Below are 23,909 nucleotides of genomic sequence, written 5' to 3' on the forward strand. Positions count from 1 at the left end.
GTGCTTTTTTCCCCCCTGTTTGTTTATTCTCACCGTGCACCACCACACCCTCTTATTACCTAACCTCTTTCTACCTGGGATGGACCTGCCCACGCTCTGCCTCCCGCCGCCCCCCCTCCACCCCGTGCCTCACACCCTAGGGAACCTGTGTCAGTGTTTCGAATCCCTAGACTACTCTAGCAGTGAAACTAGACAGATCAGAAGCTAAGGCACTTTTGACTGAAAAGCAGCTTTTCGTTTTCTTCTTATGCTGCTTCCCCTTCCTCTTTTCCCAAACAGATATGTAAACACATGTATTTTTTTTGTTTAAATTTAGCGAATTGGTCCTCTGTCTGTGCCTTGGTTTAGTTATTGGGCTGAGCCTTGCTCCTCCCTTCCCTACCCGGATAGGAGCCACTGGGATCTGGAGCTAGAGCTTCCAAATTGAAGCTGGCCCCAGGCCAGGTGACCTTTTCTTTGTAAGTTTCTTTCCTAAGCAGAGTTTGGGGGGTGGAGGGGGCGGGGAGCTGGGATCTGTTTGGTGCTGTTTGGAGGGGGTAGTGAGGAAAGGAGGGGGCTGGAAGCGAGTAAAGGGCTGTTGTTAAACAGTTTCTTACCGTAAGAGGGAGTTCAGACCTAGATCTTTCCAGTTAATCACACAACAAATTTAGCTCATCGCAATAAAAAGCCGCTCAGAGCCGACTGGCTCTCTTAGGCACTGAGTCGAAACAGGATTCCTTTACCCAGGCATCGCCTCCGGTGGGATCCGCCAGCGTCCAGCACCATGTGGGTGACCAAACTTCTGCCAGTCCTGCTGCTGCAGCACGTCCTCCTACATCTCCTTCTGCTTCCCATCGCCATCCCCTATACAGGTTAGTTCTATTATTATTATTATTTATTATTTATATTATTTTAACTCAGTCTTACTAACCTCTCCTTTGCCAAACACACTTTTACCCTAGTCTCAGCATCCTTTTTCAGCTCAGTGTGAGGTAAGGGAGTTTAAAACTTCTCATTGTCCTTTCTTTTGATCTATTTCTATTTGCAAAGCATTTAAAATGATAATTAGTATCCCGTCAGTGTGTCTCCCCCCACCCCCACCCCCCACTGACCCAACCCCTTCTCACTTAGCCTAATTGTTGTGGACTGTGGGATAGGAATGAAGTGCTAACACTGGCTGGATCTTGCCTGGTTGGGGCAAGTTGAAAGCTGTACAGAAGGTCTAGTCTGAAGAGGGGAGAGTGATGGTCAGGACAGCAGGTAATCATTTTCTTCCAGAGGATGATTTTCCCTGACAGTCCACTACCTCCGCGTCACTTGGTCAACATTCAGAGCTACGTCATGTCTTTATGCAGGTTTACGTTTGGAGAAGGCAGGTTACACTCTGAATATGTGCATGTTATGAAAATGAAAGAGAAAGCCTTCCTTCTAAGATCTCATTCTTTCTGGGCATAGGTGCCTGCCCTTTTGAAACTGCAGGGCAAGGAAGGCAAAAATTATGGGACTTGGATTAAGTCTGCAGAACTTTTTTCAGTGTCTCATTCTCTCCCCTGAATTTACAGGTTGGGAAGGAGTTGCCTGGGAGTTCAGATTGCGTGAAAGTTGAGAGATTTCATTTGCCGCTTTGGGAAGTTTTCTGTTGTAATCAGGGCAAGAGGAAACATCTGCTTTGGGTTGTGTTATCATTGCAGTGGCTGGGATGCCAACGGGAGAAGGCAGTGAGCATCATGGGTGGGCACAGGGGAATAGAAGGGCGGAACAAAAACCCAGGTGGTAGACGGGGCCTTTTTATAATCTGAAACAGAGAACTGGCTCTATCTTTTGAGATAAGTTAAATATAAAATTCATCAGAGCTGTGGACTAGTTTCTGATGTAATACAAAGGTTGAAAACATCAAGGACTTGCAGAATGATAAGAAATCATTCAGTCCACCTGGCTTTCTTCCGTTTTGTGAAGTGGCCCTTTTGGAAAACAACACTGTGTGGGAAGGGTCAGTTTGAAAACATTTAGGTCAGATTCCTAAAGAGGTGCAAGAGAAGTTAGTGCAGTCACCAGGTTATCATGCTTGAGACGTGTCATGTTAAAATAGATTCCTAGAAGACATTGCTGGTTGAGGGGAGTTTGAGCATAAATTGGAATCAGGGCTAATACTCGGAGCCCTTTCATTTTTAAAGATTGAAATGTTGATGGTCTGAAGTGGACTACAGTTACCTGAAATCGTCCGTGCTAATGCAGGCAAGGGCAACACAGTGTGGAAAACCCAAACAGTAGATCAACCATAGACAATGTCTATTTATTTTTGGCACGCATTACGAAGTTTTGGCAGGAGATATACATTTGTAATTATATTTCACTTTGGCTAATGTTGAAATGACTGCGCTTCCTGAGTGGAGGGAAAATGCAGCACAAGAGTGTGCTGGCAGGCAAGGAAGGGCCAATTGGGAATTACAGATATGCTGTGAGTAATTCCTGAGGTGTATAATGCTAAAATTGTCATCAAAAGAGGGTCTGCCTTTGTTGGGTGGTGAGTTTGATAGGTTTTTAAATAACATTCTTCAAAATGGAAAACATGGATAGCCCTCTTAGGACATACAAAGAAAGTTTGTTCCTTTTTTTATACCACCTAACGTTAAAACATTTAGAATTTTTTGTTGTTGTTACTTTCTTCAGTTATCCTTTTATCTTATGCATTTATATTGTACATGTTGTTAAATAATGCAATGTTAGAAAAAAGAATTGAATACTATAATGAGGTGACAACCGGTTATGAGCAGAATATATCATGCAGATATTTTATTAAAAAATTTCTTAAGAAATATTCAATACAGTGGATCCAAGCCATTTTTATAGGAGTTGGTCTACAGAGAATTACCCTCCATCTGCTCCTACCTACACAGGAAACATATCTAATCCCTTGTAACAACTGAAGCATTAAATGAGCACCTAATGTGCGGTTTAAAGACAAACAAATGAGATAGAAACCTACATTACTGAGCAACTGGGTGGACCAAGCCCTAAAAATAACACATTTAATTCTAACAAGATTGGCATTGTTGGACTCATCTAACATGAGAAAACTGATATTAATGACCTTCATTATCTTATTATCTTAGTTTAAGAGATAGAGCTGAGATTGCTACACAAATCTATGTGAATGAAATATATGGGATTTAAAAACAAACAAACAAACAATTTATACTAAAGCCAATAGCCATGAAGTTAGTTGAACCTGCCCTTTAAAAAATCCATTGTGCTAAGGACTGTAAGTAAACCTCTGTTTTAGAAATACCATTATAGGTGATTGAGAGAGAGTTCATTTTTAGGTTAAAGGATCAAGGCAGGTTTAGGGAGTATATGGAACCCCAGCTAAGTATGAAAAGATGAGTAGTTGTACAGCCAGTGCCTAACTCAGGGGAACACAAAGCGACCAAAAGTGTAGAGGTGAGAGAGTACAAGAAAGGACAGGTAACTAATGTGGGGCTACTGTACTGAGTGCCTGAGGTGTGTAACATGACTTGTGATTAGAGAAGTAAGGTAGGATAGCATGCATAAGTGGTGAGTATTATGCTAAACTACTCTATTCTGAACATCATGGGCAGTCGGTGAACATTTTTGAGTTGACAAGGTACCTGATGGAAGTTGTGTTTCAGTATGGTTGTCTGGGTTGCTGCGTGGAGGGAGAGTGGTGGGCAGAAACCCATAGCGAAGGAAGAGACCAGGAGTCTTCTATACCAATGCAATACTGAACAAGGAAGTGGAATGAAAGAGAAGGAGGGAAATATTTAGGGAGGCCCCTAATCTCAAACTGAACATGGCTTCATTTTGTAATCTCTTTGGAAGAGGTCATTATGCTGCTTCTCAAATAGCAACATTTCATTTAAGTCTGACATGATCTCTTTCTTCTTGACATCTTTATTTGTGATACTGTTACCTTCTCTAAAGAAGGGGAGATGCTTGTGAAATCCAAGTCTTAGATAATAGCAATGGAAATGCGGACTAGTATTTATGATTCTTGTCTTTGAGAAGTTTAAAATCTCCAGTCACAACCATTCCCTTCCATTAATTATTTGTGTACTTTCATCTTAACATCTTGCCACTTCAAGCTGTTAATCACTAATCATGTGGGTAGGTTTCTCAGAATATGTGAAGCCAGATTCCTGCTTCTTTCCACACCCTGCAAATCCTTTCCTTGCATGATTTTCCTTTGAAGTCAATGGTTAGTCCATACAGAGAAGAAAATATATGAGGTACTGAGAGAAATGAGTGTGAGGCCCAGGGACCAGAGGGAGAAATGTGTCTTTCTTCAAGCACCTTGATACATTTGACCCTGCTCTCCGTTTGCAGGTTTTCACTACCAACCTAATGATTTCAGTTCTAAAACAGGGACTTCAGGTTCTTCAGGAAATAGAGTTTCCAGAATGTTTTCCCATACTGGGAGAAGAGGAAAACGGAGCTGCAGTTTAAACTACAGGAAAACATGACAAAGTTGGAGTGATCTCTCACCCCTTGATTTCATTTCAATATTTTGTTTATAAACTTCAACAAACAGTCATGCACAAAAAATAGCAGGGCAAAATCTGATCCAAAGATATTTTTGAGTTTCTTCCCAAATTAAGCTTTTAACTGTTTTCAGTAAAACAAGCATCAGTTGTTAATACATATGGAAGAGAACATTGAAACTTTTCTCTGCAAAGAAATTTTATTTCTGGATGCTGTTTAGAATGGCTTCTGTTTTGAATTTTTCTTTTATTGAAGAAGGAATTAATTTCATAAATGTATGTGTTACATGATGTACAAGTAGCTTGAACTTCACATTTTTGAGTAATTAGTTACTGACCCAGTAGAAATGACTGAAGTTTAAGGGAAAACTTATAAGTCATGAGAAATAAAGAGTGAAAAGATAATCCTGGTATCTGTTTCCATTTGCCTCTGATTAGCTTTGTAGCCCCAGACAAGGTTTTCACTCCTATTTATTATCTCGTAAAGGGAAATCATAGATTTATATGCTTTTTAGAATGTATTCTTATCATTAGGTGAAAGGTAGTGATGGAAAAACGTATCCACAAGCAAGAGTAGACTATTAATATGAGGTACAGCCACATATTAACACATTTCAATAGTACAATGGCGGAGCTGTAGAACCAGCAAACCCACAGGGACCTTCTTTCCCTCAGCAGACTTCAATGCTCGCTTTCGTATTGCATGGTACTGAGAAGAGAAACCAGGCCACTGCCCGGCGGTTCTATTTCATCTGATAACTAATAAAATTCATATATGAACTTAATGTTTATCTTAGACTTTTAAAATTGCTCTGTCACTTTGATGTGCATAATAAGTACATTACACATGAGGTCAATTAATTCAGTATTTTTAGTTAACATAATTTGAGAAATAATTCTGTACACATACATATAATTCTTCCATTTTGGTATATAGGTTTTTTTTTAAATACATGATTTGTATCTATTAGCTATATTTGTTTCTAAGAAATATTCATATTTGTACCAGAAATGAGATGATTATGATGCTATGAAACATTTCATAGCACCTGAGAAATAGTGCACTAAGGTCAAAAGAAGGAGAACCTCTTAATGAGGAAATTCATCTCCCATTAACATGGTCCTGTGGTAGAAACCAAAATTTGAAAATAATTATACTACATTTTTGCTTGGGAGAATAAGTATCACTCTTACGCTAGACATTAAAGAATAAAATTTCAAAAACAAAATTAAAACATTGCATATGAATAACATTATTTATCCATATAGGTTTCCAAATGTTTACTTAATGATTATAGTTTAAAAAGCTTGTAGTTCAAATATAATATAAGTTGTATTTTTTTAGATTGAGTAACCGGTGTATTAGCATTTCAGGTAATTAAACAAAGTCATTTGGCAAGTCAATGAGAATACCAGAATTGTATCATCTGTCTGCCAACATTATGCAAGACATTTGGTCCACACTCAATAAATAACATGTTGATAGATTATTTGGTTGATTGAATTCCTATGTTAAAATGTCTTTTAAATTATATCTGTTGCACTGTAGCCATTCAGTCTTGTAGGGCAAAGAAAAGTCAAAAATGAAAGCATTACTACAGAAATTAGCACCAGTCATTTGGACCTTGTGTTCTGGAGTTTTATAGAGAACAAGAAATTCAGAGGAATTCATGTTTTTTCTCATTTGTTGTGAAGTTCAGGTTAGGAGGGACATTAATAAGTAGCATCTGTCTGTTTAATAAACCAACTGGAGCCAGTGGTTGCTGGCAAACTGAAGAGTATAATGCCATTCTTGGTACCTCACCCTGCTAGCCATATTTCCAAATTTTCACCCTGTTTTCTTGACACACTTCGCCACATATAAAAGCCAAGAATGCATTTCCTGTTCTCATGTCCAAGTTTCTTCTCTACTGATAGCCCTAAACTAAATCTTCAGGAAATATTTACAAGCCTTGATTTCACATCCTTTCTTAGAAATTCTTCCAGAAAAGATGGCATCATAAGTGTTTAAGAATGGAGGTTCTGAAGCCAAGCAGCTGCGTTTCATATCAGATCTTCTAAGTGGTCAGTTTTTCCCTGTGCCTTGATTTCTACATCTTAAAAATGAATGTATTATCACTGCCTTTGTTAGAGGGTGTTGGAAGGATGGCTCGGCAGAGGAGGGGCATCTCAGGTCTATCCTTCTACTGTAGCTGCAGTCTCGTGGACATTTTCATCCTCATGGCGAGGATGGGGATCTCCACTAGAAACCAGATGACTTCAGGCAAAATGAGAATAACGAAGCGAGTTCTTGATACTAATGTTATTAAATAGATTGCATCTTTTAGGATGTTTTAGTTTGTTTTCAGGTTAACAGGAGGCCTCATGCTATCTAGGGGCCTTATAGAATACTTTCATGAAGAAAAATGATATTGCTACATTAAAGGATGAAGTTTTACAAATGTTTGATTTATAGCATTTGGGTTGATTTCAAGACAAATAGTTCAGTGATAACAAGAAATAGTGCCCCAAAGCACAGAAAACACTTATGAAGGAAATGAGAAGGGCTAGAATATGAAGAGTATGAGATACTTTAAAGAGCATGTCTGAAGAATTTGTCCACTGCACCATTTTTAGTGAGAAGTTTCTCACCTGCCTTTGAATCAACTTATCTAATTAATGCTATAACACACACGGACTGATTATAGGAGGAAATGAGAAATTGTAGAGCATATTATGATACCCTTGCTTTCATACTGTTTGCAGACCATGACATTAATTATTTATTTAGTATATACTCTGTTCTAATTTTTAAAAACATCCTTCATTTGAAAGAACGTACATGAGTGATTCTACATAAGTTATTTATTCTTTACTGGTTAGAATATTCCTTTCTTGCTCTTAACTACCTGAGAATATCATTCCCACCACTCCATCCCCAGCCCCTGGAGGTCTAGTATGTTGTCAGATAAAATCATCATCTTGTAGATGATCCTCGAGAATTTTTTTTACATGAGCCTTAAAAGTTTATTCTCCATGTTTGTTTTATTATTATTAATAGAAGGACAGAAGAAAAGAAGAAACACACTTCATGAATTCAAAAAGTCAGCAAAGACTACTTTGTTTAAAGAAGACCCATTACTGAAGATTAAAACAAAAAAAATGAACACTGCAGACCAATGTGCCAATAGATGTATCAGGAATAAAGGACTTCCCTTTACTTGCAAGTAAGTTTCTTCATTTTGTTCTTAGGATACCTTTCCAAATACAGCATGTACTTATTACCATCATGATTTTTTTTTGTATTCAGTGTAATTTGCCCTTCAAATTAAAAGCTTGGCTTTAGTTTTGAACACATTACAACAGAAGACTTAGCTCTCAGATGATGGAAATTTGAGTAAAGAACTGCATATAAACTAAATCTTTTAGAATTCACAGTGGCTTTGGTTATGGAATTTATGCTTTATCATCTTATAAACAATTAAACTTTAGGAACTAAAATTTATTTCACAAAGTATATTTTATTGATTATGCTATTGTAGTTGTCTCAATTTTCCCCCCCTTTATTCCCCTCCACCCTGTACCATCCCACCCTCCAGCATTCAACCCACTTAGTTCATGTCCATGGGTTATACATATAAGTTCTTTGGCTTCTCCATTTTCCACAATACTCTTAACCTCCCCTTGTCTATTTTGTGCCTACCAATTATGCTTTTTATTCCCTGTACCTTTTACCCCCATTCTCCTCCCACTGCCTCCCCACTGATAACCCCCCTTGTGATCTCCATTTCTGTGGTTCTGTTCCTGTTCTAGTTGTTTGCTTAGTTTTTTTTTTTTTAGTTCAGTTGTTGATAGTTGTGAGTTTGTTGTCATTATACTATTCATAGTTTTTGATTTTCTTTTTCTTAGGTAAGTCTCTTTAACATTTATATAATAAGGACTTGGTGGTGATGAACTCCTTTAACTTTTCCTTATCTGGGAAACACTTTATCTGCCCTTCCATTCTAAATGATAGCTTTGCTCGATAGAGTCATCTTGGATGTAGGTCCTTGCCTTTCATGACTTGGAATACTTCTCTTTAGCCCTTTCTTGCCTGCAAGGTTTCTTTTCATAAATCAGCTGGTAGCCTTATGGGAACTCCTTTGTAGGTAACTGTCTCCTTTTCTCTTGCTGCTTTTAAGATTCTCTCCTTATCTTTAATCTTGGGTAACTTAATTATGATGTGTCTTGGTGTGTTTCTTCTTGGATCCAACTTCTTTGGGACTCTCTGAACATTCTGGACTTGCATGTCTAGTTCCTTCACCAAATTGGAGAATTTTTCCTTCATTATTTTTTCAAAGAAGTTTTCAATTTCTCGCTCTTCCTCTTCTCCTTCTGGCACCCCTATGATTTGGATGTTGGAAAGTTTAAAGTTGTCCCAGAGGTTCCTAAGCCTCTCTTCATTTTTTTAAACTATTGTTTTTTCATTCTGTCCTGGTTGAATGTTTATTTCTTCCTTTTGTTCTACATCATTGATTTGAGTCCTGGTTTTCTTCCCTTCATTGTTGGTTCCTTGTATATTTTCCTTTATTTCACTTTGTATAGCCTTCATTTCACAACTGAACTCAATCATTTCTGTGAGCATCCTGGTTACCAGTGGTTTGAACTCTGCATCAGATAGGTTGTCTATCTCCTCATTGCTTAGTTCTTTTTCTGGAGTTTTGATCACCTTTTTCATTTGGGCCATATTTCTGTGTCTCCAGGCACCTGTTATATTATAAGAGCCTTAGGTATTAGCCAGGATAGGGCAAGCTACTTCACTGCATTATGGCACTGTATGTGGGGGAGGGGTCAAAGAGGGGGCAATGCCACTTCCTTGTTTGCCTGGCTCTGGCCCCACTTTCCATCAATTCCCTCGCTTCCCACAAGCAGATTGTGTCCTTTCAGGTGCTGATTCCTGGGTGGGTGGGCTTGTGTATGTTCTAGGACCCCATGGGCATTTCCCATGGACTTTCCTGTGTGGCTGGTAGTTTCTCCCGTCACCTCAACTCCCACACGTTTTTACAGCCAGAGGTTTTGAGGCTTTAGTTTGCTGCACTGGAACCCTGGGTTGCACAGTTTTTCTCGCTCCCCAGTTGATCCTCCAGGCTTATCTGCACACAAATGTAGGAAATCCTGTCCACTAGCCATCTTTTCCACTCAGTCCTCCACCTTGGCACACATCCTCTCTGCCCCATCCTCTCTGCCCCATCCTCTCTGCTCCCATCTCCTCCCCTTCTACCAGTCTGGATGAATGTTTCTTCTTTAACTCCTTGGTTGTTAGACTTCCATGCAGTTTGATTTTCTAGCAGTTCTGGTTGTTTTTTGCTTTTAAATTGGTTGTTATCCTTTTGGTTGTGCGAGGAAGCTAAGCATTTCTACTTACACCTCCATCTTGGCTGTCTCAGGAGCTAAAATTTAATTAGATTGACTTTTATCTCTCTAACATTTAAAAATATTCTATTCAGAGTAAACATTTTTTTTTTCGTACAAAAAGAGTAAAGGAATTTTCAGAGGTTGGGCAATGGCCAAAATTTACTATAACTTATGTCATTGTCTTTGGGGATTTAAATAAAAGGTGTTGAGAGAGTTAGATAAGAAAACCAGAGAGATTGGTGTCAGCAGCAGAGGCTTTTTAAAAAAGGCTAGGGTTAGTGGTGATGATGTTTCAGGTGAAAAGTGATGGGGTAATTCAAAGAGGCAGGAGGGGGCTCAGTGAGTCTTCTTATCCTGTGAAAGTCCCTGTGTGACCTCACAGGGAAGAATTCCTTACTACTTTGCCAGTGATCCCAGAGGATGAAATTTAAAGTTTTGGGCAATGAAGGTGACAATTTCATCTTAAGTGCCTGAGGAAAATGCATTTCTTCTCCATAAACATTTCTCCTCTCACTTAATGTTCCACCCTTTCTTTTTTTTTTAAATTTTTATTGTTATTCAGTTACAGTTGTGTGCCTTTTCTCCCCATCCCTCCACCCCACCCCAGCCGAAACCCCCTCCCTCCCCCTCCTCCACCCTCTCCCTTGATTTTGTCCATGTGTCCTTTATAGTAGTTCCTGTAATCCCCTTTCCTCACTGTCCCCTCCCCACTCCCCCCGGTCTAATGTTCCACCCTTTCATTCCGTGTTCCATCCCACATTTTCTAGGACTGAGCATGACACCCTGTGAATTTTAAATTCTGTATCACATTTGGGTCATGACCCATAATGTGAAGAGATTTAGTGAAGTCATGGCAGGTGGTCTTCATCTCATCTTGCGTTTCTCAGAGAAATGAGTATTATGGGCCTAAGGAGAAAGGACATGGTCAGAGGAGGTCTTCAAACAGATTTAGAGGAAGGCAACTATCTCCTTCCTATTCCTTTACAGCTCCTGTGGAAATATTTTTATAGTCAAACTGCTACTTTCAGGGAGATATTTTTTGGCAAGGAGAGGGGAGATTGACTTTGCAAGGACGTGCCTGTGTAGATTCTGTTTCTTTCCCTTTCTGATAAAACCTTGAGATAGTTAAAAGTAAATTAGGGAAAATCACTCTCAGTCAACATCTCTGGAGATGTTCTTCTGGCAGCAGAGGAGGTTGGAGGTACTGTGTTTTCCTCCCGGGCTTGGAAGGGCTGTGTAAAAAGGATTGGAGAACCACATCTCATTGTTGGTTTTTAACTCTGAATCTGAAATACACTCTCCTGGATCCACAAGTAAGGAAAGAATTGCTACCTTTTGATTTTCACATTGATCAGCCTAATACCTATTCAAAACAAAACTAAACATAAAACCTTTTCCTTTGTTTTATTTAGGAGAAACTAAAGTGTGTTTGCTTCATTAGAGAACACATGTGATATGATTAAGAAATCTTTACATATCCCATGTATATATATGGGGTTTCATATTTTCCTACCATATTCTGGTTGTGTTACATTTAGTTTCCAAATTTATGGCAACCGGTACAGAAGACCACATGTAATAATACTTGTGAATAGCCCAAGTTCTTCTGGCTGGAAATGGTGTCATCATTCTTGTTCATCTATCACATTTTGCATGTATTATACATGTGTGTTTGTAATCACTAAATATATTAGTTATTCAGAATTAAATAGACATACCATGATACTCTGAAATTTGATTCTTAGTGGATTAAAGGATCTTTTTGCTGACTTGTTATATGGACTAGAATCATTGGAAAACAATGGTAAATAAGGAAAATGTTTGGAAACAAAGCTATGTGAAAGTATCTGTGATTGAGTGGTCATGGAATGGAATATTCTGCAACACTATTTTTCTCTTGAAGAGGGATCAACAATATTGATTTTATAGAGATTGCGATTTTTCCTTGCTGGGTTGGAAGGATGACCAGAATTCTAAGTTCTTCAGAAAATTGCTATTCATTAACTGGCTCAAGAGAAAAACAGGAGGCTTTCCTCTCCTGCCATGAACAACTAGAAAACTAGACTAAATAAATTCTTGCAATGAAGATGGTAATTAAAATAAGGCTAAGATAAAGATTTGTGAAGTCAAACTTAAAAGAAGCTGCAATTCACGAATTTGACAGCTTAGATCCAGTCCAAGTGGAGGTGTAATAATATAAGGAAACACTTTCCTGAGAGAACACGTAGAGAAAAAGTGAATGAAATCAGACTGAAAACCCTGTCCCCAACTTTCCAATGTAATCACATTGGTTTTCACAGAGCAAATCTTGCATGTTTCTGATGGGGCTCCTGCAAGGTGATGTCATGGGAAAGCCATGGGGAAAAGTAGTTTCCATATGTGTGGTACATTTTCATTTTAATGTGAAGTTATGTGGCAAGTTATTGAGTCTATAACTTTAACTTTTATTTTTAGATGTTTGTTTAGTTTTATTTATGTATGTATTTTTACCTGATTACTATGTTTTCAAGGTCATTTAACACCCTCCCCCTGATACCCTATAATAGGGCAATAGGGAATTTAACATGTATTGTACAAGCCTACAGTCTACCAGATCAAAATCCAAATCTATTAGTAGCCAATTCTGTCTTATCAAGTTATTCTGCCACAGCTGCAAAAATAGTTTTATGATTTGCTCTTAATTACTATTCCAGCTGGAAAGTGTTTTTATAGATAGGCCTTGTAAAATATCTATATGTTTATATCAGAGCACAAGGTTTATGATTATAATGTTTTGAAGTTATGGATATAGAATAAAGTATAGCAAATGAAACAAAATAATAGGTAAATATTTTCTGAAATTTTATGTATTTTTTATATTTGTATTATAAAAGTTATTTCCCCTTATTTAATATTATTTAAAAGTTGTCAAAACTAAGAAATACATGACTAAGTTGAAATATCTGAAATTGGAAGATTATTTGTTCTCAAAAATATATGGACTGGAAAAAAGTCCTTACTTTAGAAAATCTGTGTACTTCAAAAAATTAGGTACTTGTACATGGTGGCATTGAAAGTGCAATGGTGAGAAATTTTCATATAATTTCTCAATGGAAGGAAAATAGTTCAGAATTCCAACATCATTGTGTGTATTGTAAAAAATGGTAACATTTAAAATACAGAATTTTTTAAAGTACTTTATTTACTATTCTTGGTTAAGACATGTTTGCATTATCATTTTTCTTCAGAAAGACATTTATATTGCCCTCCTTGGTTAAACCATGTGTCCATTCTTGAAAAACTGTATAAATAGTAGTATTCCTTCTTTTCATTCAGATATTTTTTTCAGGGCCTTTGTTTTTGATAAAGCACGAAAACGATGCCTGTGGCTCCCTTTCAATAGCATGTCAAGCGGAGTGAAAAAAGAGTTTGGCCACGAGTTCGACCTCTATGAAAACAAAGGTAACTGGCCTCTCCCTAAATATTCATAGTGAAATAGAGTATAAAGTATATGTAAGTTCCTGCCACAGTGTTCCTTCCCACTGATTTTTCTGTTCTATACTACAGCTGTTATGCAGCTAATTCATCCAGTAAGACAGGTGACATGAGCACCTTGAGGATATCCAGTATGATACTTTGGATTAAAGAGATCATTTCCCATACTTTCTATAGTTAGATTAGCCCTTCTCTGATTATTTCTAGATGCCCTCCTAGGATTGGTATTCTCCATGTTATTTTAGAAAATGCCACCTTAAGCTATCACTTTAAGACATCTTATATTACAGCAAATTTGGGCTTACTATAGTATTTTAAATTTTGACAACTTTCAGTAACTAAGTTGTAGTGATGATTGCTGATAATAAAAATTGTGTAGATATTGAAAAATTAGTTGGATCTATTTCTAATTATTATGTTCTTTAAAAAAACTTAAAAAATTTTGAGACCAAATTACTTGTCTATTTTGGTATTCTGATATTATATTCACAAAGTATTTACTTTGTACAAAAGCAGAATTATATCAATAAATAATTGAAGACTGTTAAATAAATATGAATATAACAAAATGAATTTCATCACAAAATAATACACATAGGTTGTATTTATAACAGTATTTTTTTAATTTGAATGCTTTCTTAAATCACATTATCTTATTAACTTGGGTATTGGTAATATAAAAAGATATTTTCTTATTAATAGGGTATATGTCTAAATTAAATTAAGATTAATTCATGGTAGAAAATAAGATGATCTTTATACACCCCAGTAATTCTACAAATCCTAAACATTACTCATCATCTAGTATAAGACCATCTTCAATCTTCTGGGTTGCTAACAACGGTATTGTAGCGGAACTATATTGTTCGACAGAAATATACAGCATCTTTCAATTTGATTGCCCTCTAATTTAACAATTGAAGTGTTAGCAAAAATATGAAAAAAATCAGGGTAATGTAAATATCTCTCTTTCTCACACATGTGTGCACACATATATAGAAACCCACACAATTTCACTGAGGTTAAAGCAAATTAGTTATTTTTATTATCTTTTATTTTCTGAATTCATTGTAGGTTTCATAAATCACTTAATTTTCATTTTTAATATTTTCTTAACGTGGTCTGCATAGTTGAGCAAATCACTCTGCTTCTTTAAATTTGTTTGGCCATATAAGGAGACTAAATGGTAATGGAAGAAAATACAATAAAGATTAAATTAAAAAATAAATTTGCCTGGCCTGTTAGTATAAAGACAGTGTTAGTACATAGACTAATCTCTGCAGTAATCCAGGTATGTGCTCACAAGATGAAACTTCTCAGTAGTCTTTTTGTTTTGTTTTGTTTTGAATTATTCTGAAATGAATTATTTTGAAAATATTAGTAGAAATTGTATACAGCATATTTCAATATGATTTGAGATAGTTTTCAAGCATTAATAGCTTAAAGATTTGAATGGGATTTTCTTTTTCTTTTAAATATATGCAGCATGGTTCACTCATAGCATTTTTCTCTGCTTTCTTGTAATAGACTATATTAGAAACTGCATCATTGGTAAAGGACGTAGCTACAAGGGAACAGTATCTATCACTAAGAGTGGCATCAAATGCCAGCCCTGGAATTCCATGATACCCCATGAGCACAGGTAAGAACACCATGAAAAAGAGAGGATAAACCAACATGCTACCTCTTCAGGCTAGTCCTACAATTCTATAATAACTTAGCCAAGTTTGCTGAATTATATTAAGCCAAAGATTATGTGCACCCATGACTGATCTTTAGCCAAAGATTAATACATTTATCATGAAGACATAGCCTAACATTATCTTACATCAAAACCTCAATTTTGAGCCCTGGCTGGTTAGCTCAGTTGTTAGAACATTGCCCCAATATGGCAAGGTCACAGGTTCTATTCTCAGTGAGGACACATATAAGAATCAACCAGTGAATGCATAAATAAGTGGGAAAAACAAATCAACATTTCTACCTCTCTCTTACTCCTTTTCTCTTTCTCACTCTCAAATCAATAAGTTAAAAAAAAACCCTAAATTTATAGACCTTGGTGTTTGTGAAAAATAATGAAAATATAATTTTTAAGAAAGATGTACATCTATTTTTGCCTTTGAAAAAGTTCATCACTCTGTAGCTGAAGTGAAGGGGTTGACTGTAAATTAGGGATGGACAAGATTCTGTCCTTACCTAGGGGCCAAATGTTCTTCAACTTGGTGTTTCTCAAGCATTAAAATCACCTGCTAGGAGCCCTTAATGAATCTACCACACAGGGTGTCAGCATAGACCAATTAAACCAGAATCTCTTGGAGAAAGAACCCATGCACCAGAATTTTTTAAAAGTGCTCCCCAGATGATTCCAAAGTACAGTCAAAATTGAGAACCTCTGCTAAAAACTCCTGCTTCAGGTTGACCAGCTTTCCCATCTGTCTATTGCCCAGTGCCTAGAAAAACTTCTCATTCCTCAGGAATTAAGTGTCTACTCTTTTTTTTTAATTTAATTTTTATTGTTATTCAATTAGAGTTATCTGAATTTTCTCCCTATCCCCCCACCCCACCCCATCCGAACCCACCTCCCTCTCCCACCTCCACCCCTCCCCTTGATTTTGTCCATGTGTCCTTTATAGTAGTTCCTGTAAACCCCTCTCCCCACTGTCCCCTCCCCACTCCCCTCTGGCTATTGTTAGATTGTTCTTAACTTCAATGTCTCTGGTTATATTTTGTTTGCTTTTTTTCTTTTGTAAATGTCTACTCTTAAAAATTGTGTTCATTATAACAGGTGAATGCTATTTAAAGATGAGTAAACATTCTATCCATAGGCTCATTAGTCTGAAAGTTTTAATCCTAATGAGAAACATAGATATCTACTAACCACGAGAGAACTAAATATAGCAAGTTTTCAAGATTTATTTCACAAATAATTTTAATGGGAACTACAGTAGTTCAAAATAGCTCTCCCTGGTTAGTAAATGCGTTAGAAGATTTAGTTTATCATGTGCCAGTTGCCTTGCTGAGCAGTATACCCAGTTTATCTCATTTAATCCTCCCAAGAACCACACAGTGGGTGGTTTTATTAATTCTGTTATACATATAGTGAAACCGAAGCTCAAAGAGCCTTAGTAACTTTTCAGAGTCATTCACAGCTATATATAAGTGGTGTGGCCAGAATCCAAGTCCAGCTGGTGTCACTGTGTAACCTTTGCATTTTACAACCCCTGGCATGGTACACTTAGTGGGTCAGTAGGACACATGCTGTGACTTGGTTTTGCGATAGTGAGGATAACTTTGTCTTGATGAATCCATGTTTTATTCCATTTCATTAATTTTTGGAGGGTATAATTTTGCAAGATGATTTTACCCTCCTTCGGTAAACAAAGAGGAGTTAATTGGCCCACATACAATGAAAAAAGTTTGTTGCTCCACATTGGGATCAAAACTGTGATCTCAGCCTAATTAACACCAATTAGAAATTGTTTAAACTGATCAGCTTTACAATGTTTCAATAACAAAAAACAATGCACTTTCCCCAAATTGTTTACTTTTAAGTATATACAAATATTTCTGCAATGTAGTTTTTTCCGTATTACAAAAACAGATGATATACTGGCAATTGGTTTTGTCCTCTTCTAAATATTTGGATAGTGTCACTCCCAGGATAGTGAGGAAACCACTTTATTTAAATAGAAAAATCTATGCTTTTCATGAGCAAAGGAACAGCACTGGAAATCAATCCTGCCCTGGTCGAGGAGAGTGCCCCGGACTGACCCAGGAGAGGTCTTATTTCAACCCCAATTCTCTATGATTGTGATTCTCCACTAGAGGAATAAATGTGAAATAGATCTCCCTGGGAACAGACTCTCCAGTCCAATCAGCTATTTTTCCAACAAGCATTTCCTTGAGTTAGGGCTGAGAAGATCTTGCACATTAATTAAAAATACTTAAAATGAAATAGGACCAATACTTCATTATCATCACTTAGCAGATTATTGGAATATCTGCATGATTGTTAACACTTAACACTTTAAGTTTTAACTAAAGATTAACTTCTTGGGAAGTGGAAAGAGAAGTATATATGTCTCTGTCTAGAGGACTGACTTACTGTTGACTCCCTAAATTGAAATATTTTATAAGTGGCTTAATGGGAAGATGATGATAGATGATGGAATTAGTATAGAAGCTTAACTAGAAAATCAGGTGACCTGATATCTACATCTCTGTCCTTCATTGGCCACCCTGCATTTATTAATAAAGCAGATGATAGAATAGATCAAGTTTCCTATGAACAGAGCTTGTATTAAAAGTAAAGAAAAGGTGACTATCACCCAGAAGATCTAATTTATATTTCAAAGTACCTTTACATATAACTCAGTTTTAAATATCCCTTGCTTATCTTTCTTAAGGCCCAGCTAACAAGGGCAAAGAACCAAAAATAGTATGTATGTAGGAAGAGTTTATTACGGAGCCCATTGACTGGATATGGTGTAACAGGTTTTCATAAACATCTGTTGAATGAACACCAGTAAGTGAAAAGAATGGGGCTAGGCTTCACTCCTTGGTCGAGCATGGGACTCTAAAGAGAAATATGCTAACCCCACAAAGCAAAAACAAAAGCAAGTTTATTTGGATAAAAAACCAAAGAATGAAGAGATAACCCAGAATGCTCTTTACCTTGAATGCCTTAGAGAGGAATTTGATATGCATTGATACAGAATTGTGGGAAGGAGCACATCTTTTCATTTCTTATTTTGTTAACTCTGGTGGGAAAATTGTATTCATCTTTCAGTCATATTTAGGTTTGATTTACACTTTATTTCTCTTCCTTCCTACTTTTATTTTTCCTACTAAACCATTTACTGATTCATTCACTACATTTTTACAGCTTCTTTTTGGCTTGACAAATCCACTGGAAATGTATTTGTGTGTATATATTTATTTGTGCATATGTGTGGAACAAAAATCTTCCTGACTGTTGATACTTGTGTTCATTTAACATGTGCTAAATCCATGTCTCTTTTTTAATTTTTATTTATTGATTTGAGAGAGAGAAAGAGAGAGAAAGAGACATCCATTTGTTGTTCCACTTATCTATGCATTCCTTTGTTGATTCTTGTATGTGCCCTGATGGGGGATTAGACGCTCAACCTTGGCATATTGGGATGATGTTCTCACCAACAGACCTACCCGGCCAGGGTGTATTTAGTTTCTTAAGTAAACTTAATATGTAAAATGATACAAAATAAAGGACCTCGTAATAATCCAATTCACTGCATTCATCTTATAAATGTAGAAGTTGAAGACCCAAAGAGTAAATCAATTGTCTAAGGACTGGTGTCCTATTCTAATTGAATTGTTACACACACACACACACACACACACAGTTATATGGCAACAATGTAGATTTTTTGATTAATATAACTTATTCTTACTACTCCACTATACTGAGCTTTTCCAAAAGACAGAGTTGTAAGAGTATTTTTAAGGTAAGTTTGATTAATATATTACTTATGAATAAACATAAAATCAACTTTGGTTCTACCAAAATGATGAATATTTCATTATAAATCTACTATGGAAAGTTGGAGAACTGACAAAAAAGAAAGAAAATAAATTTTAAGCAGTGGCAATATAGGGCTAAAACTAAGATAAAAGATAACTTCTTTTAACTTTGAAAATTAAAATTGTTAGGAAACTGTGAAATTGTTACGACCTTTATTGTACTCTAATTTTGTCAATCATGTGGACTACTGTCTAATTTTTGTTTTTCCATATTTAGAATGCCAGTGTAATAAGGCTGTAAACTTTTTATCTTAAGATATTTTAGAGTTCAATAAAGTTTATTATATTTAATAGCTTCCTTGAAAACGTTTGGTTAGTAGTCAGTCTCTTAGACTAAACTCTTCCCTTGGACCAATAATTTGTATATTCTGAGGGCCTAACTATGGTGTACTTCACGTTCAAATGAAATTTGCAATTTTATTGCACAGTGTTGCTTAGTACCTGACGTGCATCCACATTCACTTCGTGTCACAACACGATGAAACACAGTGATGGTACTTTGTCATTAGAAGTTTCAAGGCGAAAGGAACACATTCAAATGATATTTAACAAGAGACTGACATCCTTGAACTTTAAGTACTATTTAGAACTTAGAAAACAGTAGAAGTAGGAAAAAAGCTTTATAGCAAAAATAGAACTTAATATGAAAATGCTACCAGATTTTCAAAACAGTGTTTACTAGTGTTACCTACAGATGTATATTCTTTCTTTATGATTTTTCGTGTGTGCCATCTAGCAGACAAATACAGCCTCATTGAGGCCAATGCAATAAGCAGTACAAAGCATAAAAAAGTTTTTTGATTTCTGATACTGTGTTGAAATACCTTATGCTGGTAACAGAACTATGACTAGGACATTAGATTTTAACTGAAGGTAGTGCATTGCAGTCTCTGCACCCAATGGCCAACTACTAGGAACTAAACCTGGAAGCACCAAGTCTCAATCACAGTGAAAATAAGTAAAATTTTTGAAGAGAATAGCAATTATGTTCTTTACTTCCACAGAGCAAAGACTCCTAAGTGGACTGTGCTTAGTAATAGGTAGCATTTATTGTCAATTACTCTTGCCATCTCTTAGCACTTTGCAAAACAACCACATAAGGTGTAAGATGTAAGTTACGGTTATATTCGTTGTAAAGGTAAGCTAACAGTCTGAAAGGGACTAAATTACCTGCTGGGTCTCCAGTAAGCGAGAGAGGTGAAATTTGAGTCCAGGTTTAATTTGAGTATAGACCTTTTGTTTCTGTAACTTCATCAATCTGTTTCTCAGTTGTGCAGAAAATAGGAGGGCAATTCTTCATAATAAAAGCAAAAAACAAACAGGTAATTATGTGGGATAAGCAGTGTAATTGTGAGATTTCAAGGTCAATGGCAGTGTTTCTTCTGTTCTCTCCTTACTAGCCTTGCTCAGTCACTTGCTGTTGTTGAATGAGGCTTTGAAATGGTTCAAACATGTTAATTAGGTTCTTGAATGTTTGGCTTTTTGCAAATCCAGAGCTATATCACGCTAAATGATTTTGAATTTGTGTATTAAGTTAGGTAAATACTTATAAAATTTAAGGATTTTAGGAATAGATGCAAATGACAATTCCAGTTAATATACTAGATGGGGCAAAAGTAGGTTTACAATTGTTCATATGGAAAATAATACAGTAATTAATACATAATAATACAAGAATAAACTGTGTTTCGTATACTCACAACTGTAAACCTGCTTTTCCTCTCCCTATGTACGGGGATCTGAGTTAGAATAAAGGTTTCTCTACTTAAGGAAAAACATACCCACTAATTAGTAAAATTAATAGGCCAATTAAAGTTGCATGTGCTTATACTGTAATGATTATCATTTTAAAACTAGCTTTTTGCCTTCGAGCTATCGGGGTAAAGACCTACAGGAAAACTACTGTCGAAATCCTCGAGGGGAAGAAGGGGGACCTTGGTGTTTCACAAGCAATCCAGAGGTACGCTACGAAGTCTGTGACATTCCTCAGTGTTCAGAAGGTAAATGAACCTGAATGCCGTGTGGGGCTCTCTGCTCCTCCTTTGTGTAGAACTGCAGCTCTCCTGAAAGGTTAACAGAAATGAATCAAATCACAATAAATATGTTGTTCATTCAAATACAAGTATAGAGAATTATTTGAGCATTTTATAGTTTTAAAACCGAATTATCACAAGATTAATGTAGAATAATGGAGTGAGTTACCAGTTTGTGAATTTTAACAGAGCCTGAGGCATCCCCCCGGGGACAGTAAAAGTTTGGGCTTCTTCATTTACTATCTGGAGCTCATATACCTCAAAATCTGTTTCTACACATTAGCTGAGAGGAGTTCAATGATACTTCCTCCTCATGGGTAAAGCTTATAGTCTATTCATCCAGCTCCTGCTTCCACAGAAACTTTGTCAGTCCCACCCTGAAGTGCTGTGGCCAGGGTTTATTGACCCAGAAGAGAATGTGGGAGGGGGTCACTGGAATCGGATACACCTGTGTGCATTTTGGTGCAAAAGTGACTAGAATGAAATCTAATACATAGACTGGAACGCCATCGAGAATGGTACCTGTAGAGATCAAAGCGGTCTTAAAGGCAGGAGCCCCAAATCCATACCTGTGTTCTTACCTCCTGTCACAGCAGGAGAGGGCACTGTCTTCACTTTTGCAGTGGAAAACTGGGTGACTGACAAGAAGGAAGAGTAACCATTTAGCACTGTGTGTGTTTTCATTTTTCTTAGTTATCTGACTACCAAAAGCTGGCTTTTTAGTTCTGTCAGGCACTAAAATTTGAAAATCCAAATGAAACATGGATTAAATGCTGATAGAAATTTAGTAGGATTTTGAAGTACTTGGGGGTGGGGGTCTGCTGAAATGCTGTCCAATTTTTATAAAAAGATATCTTACCAATTTGTTATTAACCAATTAAAAAATAATTCTTCCATAAATATCAATTTGATATTAGGTTGATATTATCACATAAAAAGACCATTGTTAGTTCATTGTCACAGAGAAGGTGAATTTGTTTTCTGTTGTCAGTGAATTTAAAATTCTTGACTTCATGTGCTAGAGGCAGTTCCATCTGTTTGTAAATTCTTACTTTTCATTCATTCCATATCATATTCTGTTCACTATAACTTCTTCATTGTTTTCTTTTCTTTTAAAAATAATAAACTGATCTGTGATAACATTATGAACAAGTCTGTTTTGTATGAATAAGTCTGTAATTGATGTTTGTCTTAAATTTACACATGGGAGAAAATAACCTACTTTTCAGAAACTCTTCATTATCACAGTTTTCTGAGGTTGAATGTCTTGCAAGGAGTTTTCTTATTGGTTTTGTTTGACCTGAGAAAGTGCTTTCAGGGGAAAGTAACCTGGTCAAACTGTAAACAGTTTAACATTTATGTTACCTGACTAGTTGTGTGAGAATGTGATTTTTCCACCCTTGATTTATAAGAACATTCATCAAAATACACTGGTATAGATCTGAACTGATAGACCACATAGAATGACTGTGCTAGAAAAGAAGTAACTGTAAAAGTCCAGGTTCTAGTTATTCTTCTGTCATTAGACTATGCATCTCTAATATCCTTTAAACATTTGAGGTCATTGCATCTCCCTTGAAAAGAGCATTGCTCTCTAGGATAATGGTACACGATACTGTTGGTTACCATGGCCCTGAAGGCTACAGATACGCTTTTCCTGGAAACAATTAGAGATCTCACAGTAGTAGAATAACCCTCCTGTGAGAGAAGTGAACCAACACCTGCCCTGTAGGCGAAACATATTTCAGGGAGCACGCACTGAACTTCGATGCTTAAGTTCATTCTATAACGAACAATGTTTTAGCAGGATCTTAATAAAGAGGATCTAAAATAAGAAGCATTGTCAATACATTAATAAAAACAGAACTTTTTATACAATAAGTAATAAAGATACACAAAAAATGCACACATGATATAGATTTCTATGACAATACAAGTATGAGGGGGAAACCTCAAAACTCAGAATTCTTAAATAATTTAATAGGTGAGCTACTTTTATCTATGAGTATAAATTTATTAAATGGTAGTTACCAAAGGCTACATCATTATGGTTGAGGCAGCAATGATCAAATCATTTTGTATATTTAAAATTAAGCATGAAAAAATACCTGAGCTCAAACTTTAAACTGTTCTTTTAAGAAGACAGTATATATTTTTGGAAATACTTGTAACAAACTCTTAACTAAAGAATCACCTGAAATTTGTCTGTAAGTTGGGTTCATAGAAGATACATATATATTAATATTCCAATGATTAATATTATTTTTTATACTTTAAACCTTTGAAATATATTAAGCATTCCCATAGAAAAAATACTTTTAAAATCTTACATAATTATATAAAGAAAGGACCATTCATGTTTGATTCAAAGATTGTAGAAAACTGAGGTATGAAAATCTAGTGCCTAGTTTTAACAGTTGCTTGGGGCTTAAAATAAAGCCACCACCAGTCGACTGGAACAGATGTCTTTTTAGTGATTGTCAAATATTTAAGTAAATATATTTTAAGTCATAACTATTAATTTTTAATGTCTTATGCTTAAAATCTCAAAAGTAATGCCATAACTTTGTGTTCATACACAGTTCATATGGAGAAAGATGTTTAAAAACAAAGATTTAAATATAACTATTATTTATAAATGTGGATTTGTGAGACTGTCCATATTTTAAAATATTCAGCTTTTCTTGAAGTAATTTTCTGAAAGATACTTTCAAAATATACATTTTAGTCTATAAACTCATCACCTGTTTTGTTATGATTGTGAAAAATGAACCATAGTATTTTTGAATTAGTTGGTTAATACAATGAGAAAGATGTTGAGTTAATCATACTTATGATACAATTTGTGTGTAGTTTTTATAGTTTTCTACACTACTTAGGTCAGAATTTTATTAGAAAACATTTTCTACTTATGAATAGAAATATTTAGTTTTGTTTATGTGATCTGGAACAGTATTTTACATTTTTTTCTTTTGTTTTAAAGGGAAAA

At 36.0% G+C, this 23,909-nt stretch overlaps 1 protein-coding gene across 4 annotated transcripts in view; it reads left to right on the top strand.

Annotated features, from left to right (window-relative positions):
* The first annotated feature begins 371 nt into the window (after nucleotides 1-371).
* Nucleotides 372-23,909, top strand: part of HGF (hepatocyte growth factor) — a 75,043-nt gene continuing 51,505 nt past the window's right edge. Inside the window, exons 1-6 of one of the 4 annotated variants that reach the window (XM_045194170.3) lie at nucleotides 372-458; nucleotides 727-851; nucleotides 7,519-7,684; nucleotides 13,180-13,292; nucleotides 14,853-14,967; nucleotides 20,745-20,887. In XM_045194170.3, the coding sequence (XP_045050105.2) occupies nucleotides 764-851; nucleotides 7,519-7,684; nucleotides 13,180-13,292; nucleotides 14,853-14,967; nucleotides 20,745-20,887 (625 nt within the window). In that variant the 5' untranslated portion in view covers nucleotides 372-458; nucleotides 727-763. Of the gene's footprint in view, nucleotides 459-493; nucleotides 852-7,518; nucleotides 7,685-13,179; nucleotides 13,293-14,852; nucleotides 14,968-20,744; nucleotides 20,888-23,909 lie in introns of those variants that run through there. The other 3 variants (XM_053927125.1, XM_024557542.4, XM_024557541.3) reach the window with 3 other exon arrangements.

Source organism: Desmodus rotundus, chromosome 6 (genome assembly GCF_022682495.2).
Source record: "Desmodus rotundus isolate HL8 chromosome 6, HLdesRot8A.1, whole genome shotgun sequence".
Classification (NCBI taxonomy): domain Eukaryota; kingdom Metazoa; phylum Chordata; class Mammalia; order Chiroptera; family Phyllostomidae; genus Desmodus; species Desmodus rotundus.